The sequence below is a fragment of the Homalodisca vitripennis genome, chromosome 8 (assembly GCF_021130785.1).
Source record: "Homalodisca vitripennis isolate AUS2020 chromosome 8, UT_GWSS_2.1, whole genome shotgun sequence".
In the NCBI taxonomy this organism is placed as follows: Eukaryota; Metazoa; Arthropoda; class Insecta; order Hemiptera; family Cicadellidae; genus Homalodisca; species Homalodisca vitripennis.
In genome coordinates, this window is record NC_060214.1 from 91,086,459 (window position 1) to 91,101,405 (window position 14,947).

General features: G+C 32.9%; 1 protein-coding gene across 1 annotated transcript; it reads left to right on the forward strand.

Annotated features, from left to right (window-relative positions):
* The first annotated feature begins 217 nt into the window (after positions 1-217).
* LOC124368268 lies at positions 218-1,271 on the forward strand. Its single transcript, XM_046825541.1, has 2 exons — positions 218-740; positions 1,022-1,271. Exons 1-2 carry the CDS (start codon positions 505-507, stop codon positions 1,269-1,271), a joined length of 486 nt encoding a protein of 161 aa, XP_046681497.1. The 5' UTR covers positions 218-504.
* Positions 1,272-14,947: the final 13,676 nt, after the last annotated feature.

A 14,947-nucleotide genomic window follows, 5' to 3' on the forward strand; every position in this document is an offset into this window, starting at 1 on the left:
ACATAATGCCTAAAATAAAAGTAAATACTTAAAATGAGTCGCCAAATGCCAAAACAGGCTAAATCCAAAATTTAAAAAAGTTGAGATATTGATGACATTGAGTTCTGTATTACCTAGGCTACAGATTTGTCACTTCAAAATGTTCCAAAACCAGTTAAAAACTGTTTAAAATTAATATTTAAAAGTGAAGGTTGTTCCAAAATCAGTTTATATCCTATAGCCATTCGGTTCCAAAAACAGTCATATCTGCACAGATGACAATGTTCCAAAACCAGCTATATCAAACTACAATAACTTACAATGTTTCATGTTTCTGTGTCAAAATAAGTTAAATCCCAAAAGACTTTTCCTATAGGGAACTGCTGATCATTTTCCTTCTGAATTAATTGTTTATTTTGTTGGCTAATTTTAAATTTCAAAGGCTAAAATAGTGTTATAAGAAGCAATAGCACTCAATTATTTAACATTATTTTAAAAGCTCCTGATTTGTTGTGTGTCATAAACATGGAGGCTGAACATACAGGAGGTATTTTAGAAGGTAGTGAAGGCGTTGGTATTGATATTATAAATGCTGAAGTTGTAATTGTTCAACAAGAAAATGTCAATATAATGGACATAACAGTGGAAACTCCACAAAATGTGGAACAAGTAGAGTTGGTAGAAGAGATGCCTGGCCCTTTGGCAAAGAAAAGGAAGAAAAACGAAAGAGCATGGAAGAAAACTGTTGCAAAAGTTGCTAGGTAAGTTAACAACATTTGGTAAAGAAAACTAAACTAGCCTAATCTTAACACTCATTTGAACTAAAATAACCTAACCTCAACTAAGCTAACCTAACCTCAACTAAACTAACCTATAACCGCAACTAAACTACTTAATCTCAACCAGCCTAAAGTAATTCAGCTTAGGCCCTAACTTAACTACAACAGTTTTTGACAACGTTTGCGATCTATAATTTCTTTTTATTACAGGTTAGTATTTTTTTAAAGGTATAGGAGAACTAATAATCCCTATTTTGTTTTAGACACCGCCCGAAGGGATTTCCACAGATGCCTAGTTGTAAACATTCGGCCAAAAGTAAGTACCGCTGCGCAGAACTTTCCCTGCAGGATGTTAGAAAGATACATCAGCAATACTATAAAGACGCTGACCTTCAATCAAAGAAGAATTTTATTCTTCAGCACGTCATTGTTTCCTCAGCAAAAAGGACTCGTCTTCCAGAAGGTATCAAATCAAAAAGAAATGTAAGTACTGACTTTTCTTACCTAAAATGAGGAACAACAAAACTGAGAATGTTAAATTATGTCGGGCAGCACTACTTACAATTTTGCAAGAGAGTAAAAACCGAGTGCAATTGATTTGCAAAAAGTACCTGGAAACAGGCGTCGTACCTTTGTAGACTCGTGGAGGAGCACGCCAAGTTGATAAATATAATATAAAGAAAGACAGCATCAAATATTTTATTAAAACATTTATTCCAGTACAAAAACACTATTGCAGAGCGAAAAACAAGCATAGGCAATACCTTCCAAGTGAGCTTAACATTACAAAAATGTGGAAAATGTATATTGAGCAGCATCCAACTGAAGAATTAAAGTGTGAGTATGACTTTTTCAGGCTGGTTTTTTCTGAGAACTTTAACATTGGTTTTGACGCTCCGTACACTGATAAGTGTTCAACCTGCACAAGGCTTGAGTGTGAACTAGCCACAGAAAAAGATGCAGGCAAGCGTGAAACACTAAAGCTAAACCTAAAAGCCCACAAAGTCCGTGCAGACAAATTCTACAAACTTTTGCAAGAAAATAATGATAAAGAGCTTATTCTGAGCTATGATTGTCAGAAAAATCTTGTCCTTCCCTAAAATACCGGACCAAGCCGCATACTATAAGCGCCAGCTATATCTATATAATTTTGTGATTTGTGAGGGACATTCTAAAGTCCTCTTGAATTCAGAAAACACCTTTTCTTACCTCTGGACTGAAAACCAGTATGCAAAAGGGTCCAGTCAAATTGCATCTGCTGTTTACCACAGGTTAACAAGCGCTAACATGGAAAATGTCACCACAGTCAAACTTTTCTCTGACGGCTGTGGTGGCCAAAACAAGAACACAACTGTTGTCGGTATGATTGCTCATTGGCTCCTGAAAGATGCACCTAAACATGTTACTAAAGTTGTACTACTCTTTCCGGTAGTCGGCCATTCTTTCATTCCCCCTGATAGAGTGTTTGGAGTACTTGAAAGGAAATTTCAAGATCTGAGTGTAATCAACAATCCCAATGAGTACACTGAAATAATTGAAAAGCACTGTACTGTTGTGAAACTTGGGACGGATTGCCCTGTGAGTGATTGGAAAACTCTAACCGATGCTGTTCTAAAAAAACCAGGACAATGGCATTTTCAATTTCAAAAGGCCAAGAAATTTATCTTTTCAAGAAGTAAAAGTAATCCAAACTCCATCCTGGTACAAGGAGAAGCAAACTATGTATTTGAAATCGGCGAGAGTAAGTCAGTAATGAAAAGGGGGGAAAATTTTGACAATGCAGTTTTGAGAGTGATACAAGAAGGACACCCAGTGAAACAAGTAAAAATCAATGATGTGAAATGCTTGCTAAATCTCCACTATGGAAATGACTGGCAACGGGAGCCAAAGTTGAAGTTTTTCAAGGACTTATTCCAGCTACCTACCACCAATCAAGGCGAAGAAGATGATGATGATGATTTTGAAATAAATGAAGAGGATGAGCCTATGATTGAGTGAAAATATTTTTAATAAACGACACATTTATTTTATAAACTCTGTAGATTAATAAATTCATGGTTTTGTATTGAAAATGAATACGATTGTGTTCATTAATCCTAACCTAACTTTACCTAACAATATAGGCTACAATGTTTTGAGAAAAAAGGATTTAATAATATAAGGTTCTGTTTTTAACTTATTTTGGAATGGTAAACGCAATTTAACTGGTTTTGGAACCAAAGTTAAAAAGCAAATGGCGGAGAGTAAGTTTCCAAAAGCAGCTAAATCATAGTTACTGTTCCAAAACAAGCTATGCCATATATTTAATCGGCTGCAGTAATTATAACTTTTGTACCATTTTTTAGCAATTTTAAAACAATATAACTAATTTTTTAACCCTTTTTTTTAAACAAAAATCATAAAAATGTAATGGATGTGAGAAAAGCAATCAGTTTTTGGCATTTATCTAAAAAAACTTGCAGAGTGGATTTAGCTTGTTTTGGCATTTCGCGACTCAAATATGATATATGTTTATTATATCAGTTTTCGTATGCTCCAATTTTTTTCAAAGAAATAGATATAAATTTAATTTTTGATTTCAGTACTTATTTTTCCTCCAGCTATTAAAACAGTCTTCAATATTTATACAATTAACTTTTTTATTTCCATTGATTAACATATTTAAAAAATGTCCATTATTGGTCAAATAATGCACTATAATATTGGATTTTGCACATATTAAGAAATACTCATATACAGAAATAAATGAATAAAAAATTCCTTTATTAAAGAGGCGGAGATAGGGCTACGAAGCTCTCTCCGGTAAGGAACAAATACTTACCTAGTTATTATGCCATGTAAATATTACGGAATATTATTATTAAACACTAAAAACATATGTTAGTAACAACTTTGCCGCTCAATTCATTTATTTTCATTTATTCTCGTGTTGCAGTTTTTTTAATACAACCGTTAATGACAATTAATGATGTCATTAAAATATAATGTGAACAGACTGAACTGTTAATAAACATTAGTTCATTAAATATTTTACACCTAAAGAATTATAAGCGGATTTGAAGTTCGGATGAAAGCAAGAAATTTAATTCATGTGACTTCGCTTATAAAGAATCAACATTTTATCTCCAACTTAGTCCGTCTCTAAAGAGCAACAAATATTTAAAAACTTAGAAAGACGAATGCTCAACCTCCAAATATAAATTAATTAATACGATACATTAATTTTTTTTTAACCAACAATACATTTGTCATTTTACTGCACTTACGTATGTAATATACGTATATTTTTATACTTACGGTCCTCGTGATCCATAGGGTGTAATAAGGTTTTGTATTCAATAGATGATTTATTTTGCACACAGCTGACTGACGTCGAACAGTAAACGAGCTGACGCCAATACATACCAATCAGGGATATGTATTTATTCTGACAGCCGCGTGATGTATTGGCCACAGTTCGGTAAGTTTTCCCGCTTCCCCATCACTGGTAAACGACCGTCACGATAAATCATATCTTGTTTTAGTTATATAGAGTACAAGACTGTATATCATTTAATAAATTACAGTTTAGAAGTATTTATACTAAAATCATAATAATGCATATATATAAATATATATATATATATATATATATAATATATATATATATTTTCTTACAATATTAAATTAGTGATATTAATATACGAGTCTTAGAAAGTGTTCCAAAGGTAATATTTAATTGAAATATTAATATTGATTGTAACTAATCGTAGAATAATGAAAAGAACCAATAAGCAGCTACAGTAAAGGGACAGACAAACATACGTACGAACGCACGCAGGCACACACGCACGCACCAAATAACCCACTCCTCTAACATCACGAAAAGGTGCTTCAGTGTCTCCACCTGATATTCAGATATTCTCTGATAGAAGCAGACTTGCTATTCATCTTTCTACACAGTTCAACTCTAAATTAATATATGATATTCCAAATGAGGCTGATGACCTCTTGGAAAGAATGGATCTGAGGCCACATCTGTTATAACTCATCCAATCTGCAGGATTATGCCGTTCCGAGACGGTGGGCACTGTTAAATTGTACTTATAATTTATACAGCCGTAGGTATCAGTATCGTCTGGACTTAAAAGTTTTAAAAAGCTGCTTGGAAATCCCAATAGCACTCTCTCCGCATATTTGCTTCGAATGAGCTGAAGTAAGTTTAGGATGATAATTGCTTTCTCTACTGGACATGGCCAATTGAAGAGTCAATTAATAAAGATCGGGTTTTAAAACTGTTTAAACCCTTAAGTCGTCTTCGAAAATAGGAGACCAAAACTAATAAAAATATCCTATTTAGTTGTGTGGTGTGGCTTCTAATAGAGTGAAACTACTGGAAGCTCAATCTCAGGAGGGTGTCAAACCAACTGGAATAGAGCCACATTTGAACCGTTACAATCATGTCACAAGACATCAGATATTGTATGGTAATCAGATGGCAAAAATAATCGAAGGCGATGACGTCAGTGGCTTACACTGAGTATTATCAACAGGATTTCGAAAAGTTTTATCCTGTCAAATGTTCTTGAATGTTAAGACTACAAAATACTTCATTGATCTTATATATGAATTCGTTTGAAACCCTATTAGAGTTCGCTTCAAATATTAGTTCAGACCTCTAGCTTTGGTACCCCCTTTTTCCACTTTCATTTTTATGAAGGTTTTGTATTGATTAATAACTTCCCCTACGTCACCGACCTGATACTACTGTGCACCTCCATTGAAGAGACCTTCTGCAATTTAACACAAAATTAAACCTTAAAAGTTCTAGCAATACCTGCAATGTATGATTAAACAACTAAATGGAGATTAAATCTTGAGCAATGTGTTTCGTGAAATAAATGCAAACGTTAGTATTTTTTGCTCTCTTACGTTGAACTTTAGAAAAATGGCCAATGCTATTCCTCCTATTTCTTGTTACGCAATGCATACTTTGTTAACGTTTTTTTAATATCTTTCCAAAACTGCTATCTCACATGTTATTTAATCAAATACTCACGTGTTATAGATCTAAGGTATTAATACTTATCTAGTTCTTATTACATGTAACTATTACAGAATATTATTATTTAACACAGAAAAAAATCTATGTTAGTAACACACTTGCCACTCATATAATTTATTTTTATTTATTCTTATGTTTTAGTTTTCTTAATACAACAATTAATAAAAGTAAATTCTCTCTTTGAAATATAACATGCAGAGAACAGATTGTGTAATAAACACCAATTTTAGTGTAAAGTTTACATCTGAAGGTGCACAAATCGATTTAAAGTTCAGAAGAAGATAAAACATTGAAATTGTATTAATTTGCTTATAAAGTATAAACATTTTAACTTAAACTACGTCTTTTACTAAGGAGCATAAAACATACTTAAAACCACAGAAAAACTAAAGTTATATTAGAGAAGTTAATAGCGTGTACGAACGCATATTACTCATAAGTGACTACGGATAAAATAATTGTTTGATGATAAACTTTTACCTTATTTAATATTATTTATGGACGTAAGAACAAAGTATTTCAGCGTTTTATACTACTATAAAACGTTACACAAGTATAGTTTACGATAAGTCAACGAGAAATTGCTTAAACGTCCCGGAGAAGCTTTAAGAGATCTTCACATTCTGAACGTACTGAAAACGAGAACCGTCTTTTGTGCTGCAACTCTGCAATGTACAATACACTCGTATTGTACTGAAATGAGCTTCTCAGGAAAGTAACTTTAAAAATTCAAACGTAAACCTCTCTATCATCCTCACCGATACATCGTAACGTGTTTTAAATTGATATGAATTAAGGAATACTTACGTATTAAACAATACTTTTGAATATTAATATATCTGTAATAATATTTATGTATTATTATTAGAATAATGTATGGTGAACTAAAACCTTTTTTTAAATATTTAATTTTTAGACATGTGTTTCGATACAAAACCATAATCATTGTGGGCATTAACCTGTAAATAAATAATATACAATGAAAAAAATAGACACGAGTGAAAACATTTAAACAGATGTTAAATTTATACGATACAGTTTTCATTTTGATAGTGTTCTGTGTTAAGATTTTAATTTTTCCAAATATTTGATTTGTCTTATTTTTTAGACTCCTTTTAATGTTGTGAGAATTTCATATATTTTTGTTTCTTAATAAGTCTGTATGATATTTTAAATCTCTATTCTTAAAGTTTGTAAAACGAAATTAGCATATGTAACAGTTAGATATTTGTGGGTAAACTAAATGCATTCTATAGTACTGTATATAATCTTGTATTGTAAGAGGGTACATCTTTCACCGTCACATATGACAAAAAGAAAAACGCAATGTTTCAAGAAAAAATATATCCCATTTTGTCATTAAAATTACCCTGTCACCCAAGTATATCATAGTTTCTATCATGCTGTTGTTCCTATCAACAGAAATGTACATTTTCAAGTAATTATCAAGTAATTGATAAATATTTATTTATTGTTGAACTTGTTATCTTACTTAAGCTCTTTTTTCTGAAAACAAAATGTATCGTAATATAAAATTTATGTTATAGCAGAAGTCATTTCAAGTGATATTTATTAAATGTCATTGTGACCTAAATCCATGTCGTCGTTTATATTTCCAAACGAAAAAACTTTATCTGGTCCCTAACAAGAATTCAGTATGTGCCAGATTGTATGCACACTGAAGGGATCTTGGACACTAAAAGAGACACGTCAAAGCTTAAATATGCTAAGTTATGTCTAATAAAACGACCAACAAGTTAATAGGGTCAAATTGATCATTGGTTGCGTCATTCTACTCAAAAATTGTTTTTGTAACAACTTTAAAATTGTCACTGCTCTCATGATCAGTACCTATATTAAATAATTTGTTATTCAATCTGCATGAAATTATAGGTTTTAAATAATAAAATGAAAATGCGTTCAAGATGAGACAGCAGAAGGGGTGAGGTTTGAGTAAATTATTTAACCCTAAGACCCATTTGTTACTTAATTAAAAGAAAGTTGATATTTTACTGATTTCAAAATATCATCATGTTATACTTTTCTCGTATTTTTTCATTAGATAATTAATAAAATCCGGTTAGTGTTTCACTAAACAGCTGATTCCAACATTATGTGTAGTCAGGTTTACCAACTACATGCTAATAGAATAACAATTCCTTCCACAGAACCATATAAAATGGGTTGTTATGAACTATTTGATAAAAATTAATAGGTACAACATTTATTACATTTTGGAAATAAGTAAAAAGTATAAATTACTTTTGATTAAATCAAATATGGGTCGTTGAATTTAAAAACATTTCCTCAAACACTACGCCTCCTGCATGCTGGTTTGGTACATTTTTTACTATTATATTTATACACTAAAAGAAACTACATACACATTTCATTACAAAAATGTTTTAACAATGGTACCTATTAATACTAATAAGAGAGCTGTGATAGGTATTTACCTACAGTTTTTGAGCTAAGCGAATGAACGACGTAACCAATAATCAACTTGATCACATTAGTTTTATTGACTTTTGTTATTAAGCACAATTTTAACTATTCGTATTAAGTGAGGACTTTCTTATACAATTTAGTTCATTATTGTATTTTGCCTTCACCATTTTATTAGTCTAGGAACTAGTATAGAAAACCAAGGAAGAACGTTTACAAAGTAAAAATTGGTTTCCTGTCGGTTATTATTAATAACAGTAGAACTAATTATAATAATAATTGTAATTTGTATTATAATAAAGTGAGAAAAACAATACAGATTGATTAGAATACGTTGCTCACACTACCCAACTGCTGGAAACTGTTATGTCAATAATTCCAAGCAGACATATGTGAGCCTTTATTACATTAATTATTTTTTAAACAATTATCACTACTTTTATTATTTCAGTACTTAAATAAGAGAAAACATGTATGATTCCTATATTACGTAATATGTCTAGTAGTACCGAAATATTTGCGAAGTTTTTCCTACTCAACACAATTTTGAAAAATTTGACCTATGAATAGACGGTAATTGTCGTGTTTAATACTGCTATACACATGTGGACATATTTAGCAGTTATGCTGGATTTTTTGGTTAGGTTCGTTTGATACTTGTTTTCCGAAATCAAACTAATCATTTACATAACATAGAAAGTTGTAATGTTTCATATAAAATGTAAAAATACGATCAGACATTATATTCAGGAAGAGAATAACTGAGAGCCTGCTGTAGATAAATGACCTTTTGTTTTAACCTATAAGATCAATTTAAAACTCTGTAGAAATTTTAGCTGTGGAATAGATCCGTCCTTTTAAATACATCTGTATTTTGCAACAAGATCCTTTTCGTAATGTTTATGTTTTTTGAATATAAAATGATGAATATGTGAAAAATTTTAAAATACGAATAAGTGTTTAGTAATTATATATTATATATAAATTATATATAAATCAGACATCTAACCTAACGATTATTAATACAATTAAAAATAAGTACAAATTCGTTTTGGATTTAATATGATTAAAGTGACCGCCATTTCAGTCAGCTCTTAAACTCATTATTCAAGCGGTATTTAGGATAGTATATTAGTAAATATTCGCCTTGAATACGTTCTCTAGATTCCATGATATTTTATTTTTGTTATCAAGTACGTACACACCATATCCGGTTTAATATAGATGTTTCATTCATAGTTTATGAACAGTTGAATGGAGCCCGAATTTATAGACTGAGAAATCCAGGTCGTCAACTGTTCATTGAATGGTTGCTTAGTTAAATGTTAACCGGCAGAGTCGATTGGATCAACATTAACGTCAAGTCAACTCCCTGCCTCATCACTGTGATTGGTTGGAACAATGTAAACATATTTATGTTATTGTGAGCTTTACCCGTACTGCTACATTCACACAGTACATTCTATAGAATTGCATCCATTCTTACTGCAACAAGCGGAATAAATAAAGTTTAACAAATTACACTTAGTTAAATGTTTTTTAATTTTAAAACTGTCCTTCCTCTTTATTTTTTGTTTCATTTTACGAAGAAAACTTAAACATGTCAAAATCATATGATTGTAGCAGTTTGTTTGAAAATAAAACTTTTTATAACTGTTCCAAATATTGGCATGGTAGAAGTACTCCACTCCCACGTATCATTGGTTTGACTGATATTTCATGCAAAAATTCGAGGCTCTATATATATATATATATATATATATATATATATATATATAATTTTATTAGGCTACATGTTTACAATGTCCACGTGATACAATTAAATATGAATAAACTAGTTTGTTTAAAACATTGTCTTATTTTAATGTTTTCTTTGTCATTATGATGGTTACCCATAAATTTTATCTATAACTATTTGCTAACCCTTATCCAAATTCCATGGATATACATGAACCATCATCGAATTCAATGTTGATCATATATAAATTAACCTTAAGGAACATTTTTGAATCAGTAGGTTATAAACGTTTTCAGGATATTCTGCAAACAGACAGAGAGTTAGAAAGTACATTTTTACAGCCCCTTAAATCACCCCTTGGCTCACTAAAGATTAGCCAATAAATATAAAGTACATTATTTACATTTTTATTGGCCCTAGTTCATCTATGATTGAACAAGGAAAAAATGTTTTTTATTCATCTCAGGTCTCACTACCGTAGTTGAAGAAAGTACGAAAGATATATTCAATACTTATGTTTCATAATTTTGTGTCAAGCGGACAACATATGTTGGATTATGAGACTCCTCCTCTCTCGACAATCTTATGTGGGAGGAACAATTATTTTAAAAGTAAAAATAGGCTTATATATATATATATATATATATATATATATATATATATATATATATATATATATATATATATATATATATATATATATATAAAATCCCGAGAGGATTTTCCATCGGGGACCACAAGCTGGCAGCCATGGCGTATGCTGATGACGTCACACTCTTCGCCGACACCGAGGAGAGTATGGGACTGCTGCTCCGGAGGACAGAGGACTACCTACAGGACGTCGGAATGAGCCTTTCAGCACCGAAGTGTGGGGCGTTCCATATACAGCGGAAAGGGGATGCTTGGGTGACCCTGCCCGTGGACCTTACCATCCAGGGGCAGCCCCTACAGCTCTACACTGCCGGCTCCACCTTCGGATACCTGGGCCTGACCTTCGGACTTAGAAAAGGATTCCAGAACGACCAACATCTGGACATTCTCTGTGAAAGCAGCAACCAGAGTCCGACGCCTGTCGCTGAAGCCGCACCAGAAGGTCACCTTACTGATGCAATATGTGGTGCCAGCCTTCGCGCCCATCCGTCTGGCCATCGACACGCCGTCACAAAACGAGCTCAACAGAGTCGACACTCACCTGAAGCAGGAGGTGAAGAAGATCTTACATCTCCATCCGAGTACCACCGACAGCCTGCTCTACACTCGGAAGAAGGATGGAGGACTTGGGTTCCCTCACCTGGTACAGCAGGCCCGGCTGTGCGGACTTCGAGCGGCAACCGCACTTCTTGCCATGGAGGATCCTCTGCTCCAGGAGTTTGGGACGGCGTGGCGGCTGGCCGGCCTATGCGGAGAAACTTGCCGGATTGCTCCGGATCCCGTATCCTCCGACACCCAGAGACCTGACAGTAGCCAAGCAGAGTGGAAGGACGAGGAGTTCCGGAGATGGACAACTCAGCACGCCCACGGTCAGGGAGTCAATTGGTTCCGGAACAACCCGTAGGGGAACCATTGGCTCCTTAACCAGAACGCTTTGAGGCCGGGGCAGTACATCGACGCCCTAAAGCTGAGGACAAAACACCTTTGGAACTAGGACAGCGATTAATAGAGCAGCCAAGAATGACGTTACCTTGTGCCGGCGGTGCCGTTTGAAATCGGAGACCCTGGGACACGTCATCGGTGAATGCTCAGCGGGACAGCGGGCGAGGATCGAGAGACACAACTGGATCGTGGGAGTGATTGAAGAAACCTGCAAGAAGAGAGGATGGACCGTGGCCAGAGAGCAACAATTCAACGTTGATTGTTGAGATCCGGGTTCGACTCCCGGCGGAGCAAGTACTTTTTGTGATTCAATGTTTATTGAAATTAAATAAGGCTATTGCCATTTATACAATTTAACGTAAATAAAAGTCATTTGACAGGTATTTGGTCTTCCGATCATAAGTTAGTTTGCTTATTTAAACACATATGTGACAGATACGGCCAAATACAAAATAATTGAATCGGGAAAAAGTAAAGCGCTCTGTGGTGTAATGGTAGCACATTCACCCGGCAAGTGAGAGATCCGGGTTCGATTCCCGGCGGAGCAAGTACTTTTTGTGATTCAATGTTTATTGAAATTAAATAAGGCTATTGCCATTTATACAATTTTTAACGTAAATAAAAGTCATTTGACAGGTATTTGGTCTTCCGATCATATGTTAGTTTGCTTATTTAAACACATATGTGACAGATACGGCCAAATACAAAATAATTGAATCGGAAAAAGTAAGCGCTCTGTGGTGTAATGGTAGCACATTCACCCGGCAAGTGAGAGATCCGGGTTCGACTCCCGGCGGAGCAAGTACTTTTTGTGATTCAATGTTTATTGAAATTATATATATATATTCGTACGTGCAACATAGTGCAGATCAATTAAAATGAATAATACTGAATTACTCTTTAATGAATAAAATTTAAACGAAAAAATGTGTTGCTGAGCGCTAACTTTGATACAGTATGGACCAATTCTGTTAGTGTTTGTCTAAAATACCACTGACATCCAATGAAGGTTTGTAGAATGAGAAAGATTAGGCAAAGATACCCACATTAAATTATAATTTTGGAAAGTGGTGGTATTTATATGTTTATATTTGTTTAAATGCAATTAAACAGTTACTGACGCTTTGAGCCAAAGTTCGACGAACTAGATGAAACATACTAAGCAAATTAATATTAAAACTAGTAGTTACCCGCAGCTACGCATGCAATTTCCTATTGAAAACAGGACACTTTATATTCAACTACGTTTTTTCTGTAACATTTCAAACGCTCCTGAGATCATTGATAGTCACTCAAACATATTCCAATATCCTGACCCATTTTAGATTCAAGATACAGGTATCTTAACCAGTTCTTTGGAGAAGTCGTAGAGTGAAACAGCTTTTATTAGAATTACCCTCCAAAATTCCATAGTAATTTATTCTATAGATTATTAGTTTATTATTAATTTATTCTTTTGCTCCGACGATTTCAGTAACAATTCAACTATTTTAAGTCATTGCGGTGGAATCCTTAAACCGAAGGCGATAGCAGTTAATGGTATAATGCATAGTAATAGTGATATAGTGCATTATTATATACAGCTTCTGTGCAGTTTAGGAATGTAACTAAGCTTATCTTGGATATATATTATGTTGGTATCCATGTTACTTTTATTCTTACTCTATCCTTTCAAGACTATAAATAGCGATACCTAAATTGATTAAACTTATACTTCAAAAAGGTACTTTAAGTTTTTAAACGTATAATTGTGTTGTAATGTTATAATGTTTATATAGAAAAGTTGATTACTTTATGACAGGTTCTTTTAATAAGTAAAATGTATTTGCTGCAATGCATTTCTTATGAAAAGTTTCACAACTTCATCACATGCCATGATGTAGTAAAGAAAAATCATTCATTCTTGATGCTAAATTCACAACACTAACTTTACATAGATAAATCTCGATAAACTAATGTGGCTATGAAGAATCAAGTTCCGTCTTCTTAATTAAATTCATTTTATTATTTCCAATACCATTGTTTTGGAGTTTTCCTTGTGCTCCAATAAAGAAGATACAGTATATACCAACAGAATCCAAATTCAATCATAAAGCGTCTTCTTTCGGCTCTTTTAATTTATTTTCGATACAACTTTTTTCAAGTGACAGTTATAGTTTGCCTCTCTGTTCCGATAAAAAAAATATATAACTTGGTATTACTACTGCCGTCAAAAAGAGTCAGGTTCGTCTGATTGAATTCACTTCCGGTCTAATTTATTTACTTCGTCTATAAAATATATACATATGTTGCTTTTCAAGTTCTAATTGAATCAAAAAGCGTCTACTACCAGCACTTGTAATCTACCTCCGGTCCAAGATATTTCAAGGGTTATAGTTACATTTTTGTCCAAATGACAAAAGTATATCGTACAACTAAAACGTCTCTGCGGTCAATATGAGTCTGTTTTCCTTTCGTTTAAAATAACTCCCGGGGTAATTTATTTACGGTTTCGCAATTATTGAATTATGCTGATATACTGACTAAGAAAATGATTGCATATGTTGGTTTTTGGAATCCAACTTAGATTAATATATGGTGCTGAACTGATTTTGATGTTTTCACTGAGGGGAAGAAGTTAATATTTGCTTTTCTTCAACTACAATAAAAATTCCATACACAATGTTAAGTGAACTAACCAGATTTGATTAACTTATGTGTAAACATTCACAGCTTTTTATAATAAGATATTTTTATAACACCGTTGATATAATATTTCCATTGAATTAGATGGTTTAGTAATCATTGGTGCAATTATTATAACTTATAGTTAGATAATAATAGTTTTAAAATGAGATTACAAATTAAATTAAAAATTAGATAATAGTCTTTGCAATCCGCATTATACTACTGATGAAGCACTTTACAATAATTTCATATTTCTCAAATTTAAATGTTAACATATGTTTTTGCCTGTTTGATGAACTCCAGCTGAAAGTGCTAACAGCTGTTAAGTATCAGTTCACATTGTATTACTTGTCGTAGCGCAGTCTGCCGGATCCATTGTAAAACATTCTAAAAATCATCAAAGATTTATAAATAAAAGGTTAATTAAATAAGCAATTTAAATTGGAACGAATTTTAAATCTAAACCCATCTCAAATCCACTTGAAGAGAATCCACACAAAATTTTATTCAAATCAATCCAGTTGTTTAGGAGGAGTTCAGTGACATACCCGTACACTCACACAAGAAATATATATATATAAAGTTTTTACAAAATATTAACGGTAGAGTTCTTCATTGCTAGTGAAATACAGGTAGTAAATACAAAATTAAGACCTAATGAAGAAAGTTTAATATAAATCATTCCTTTATTTTCCATTACAT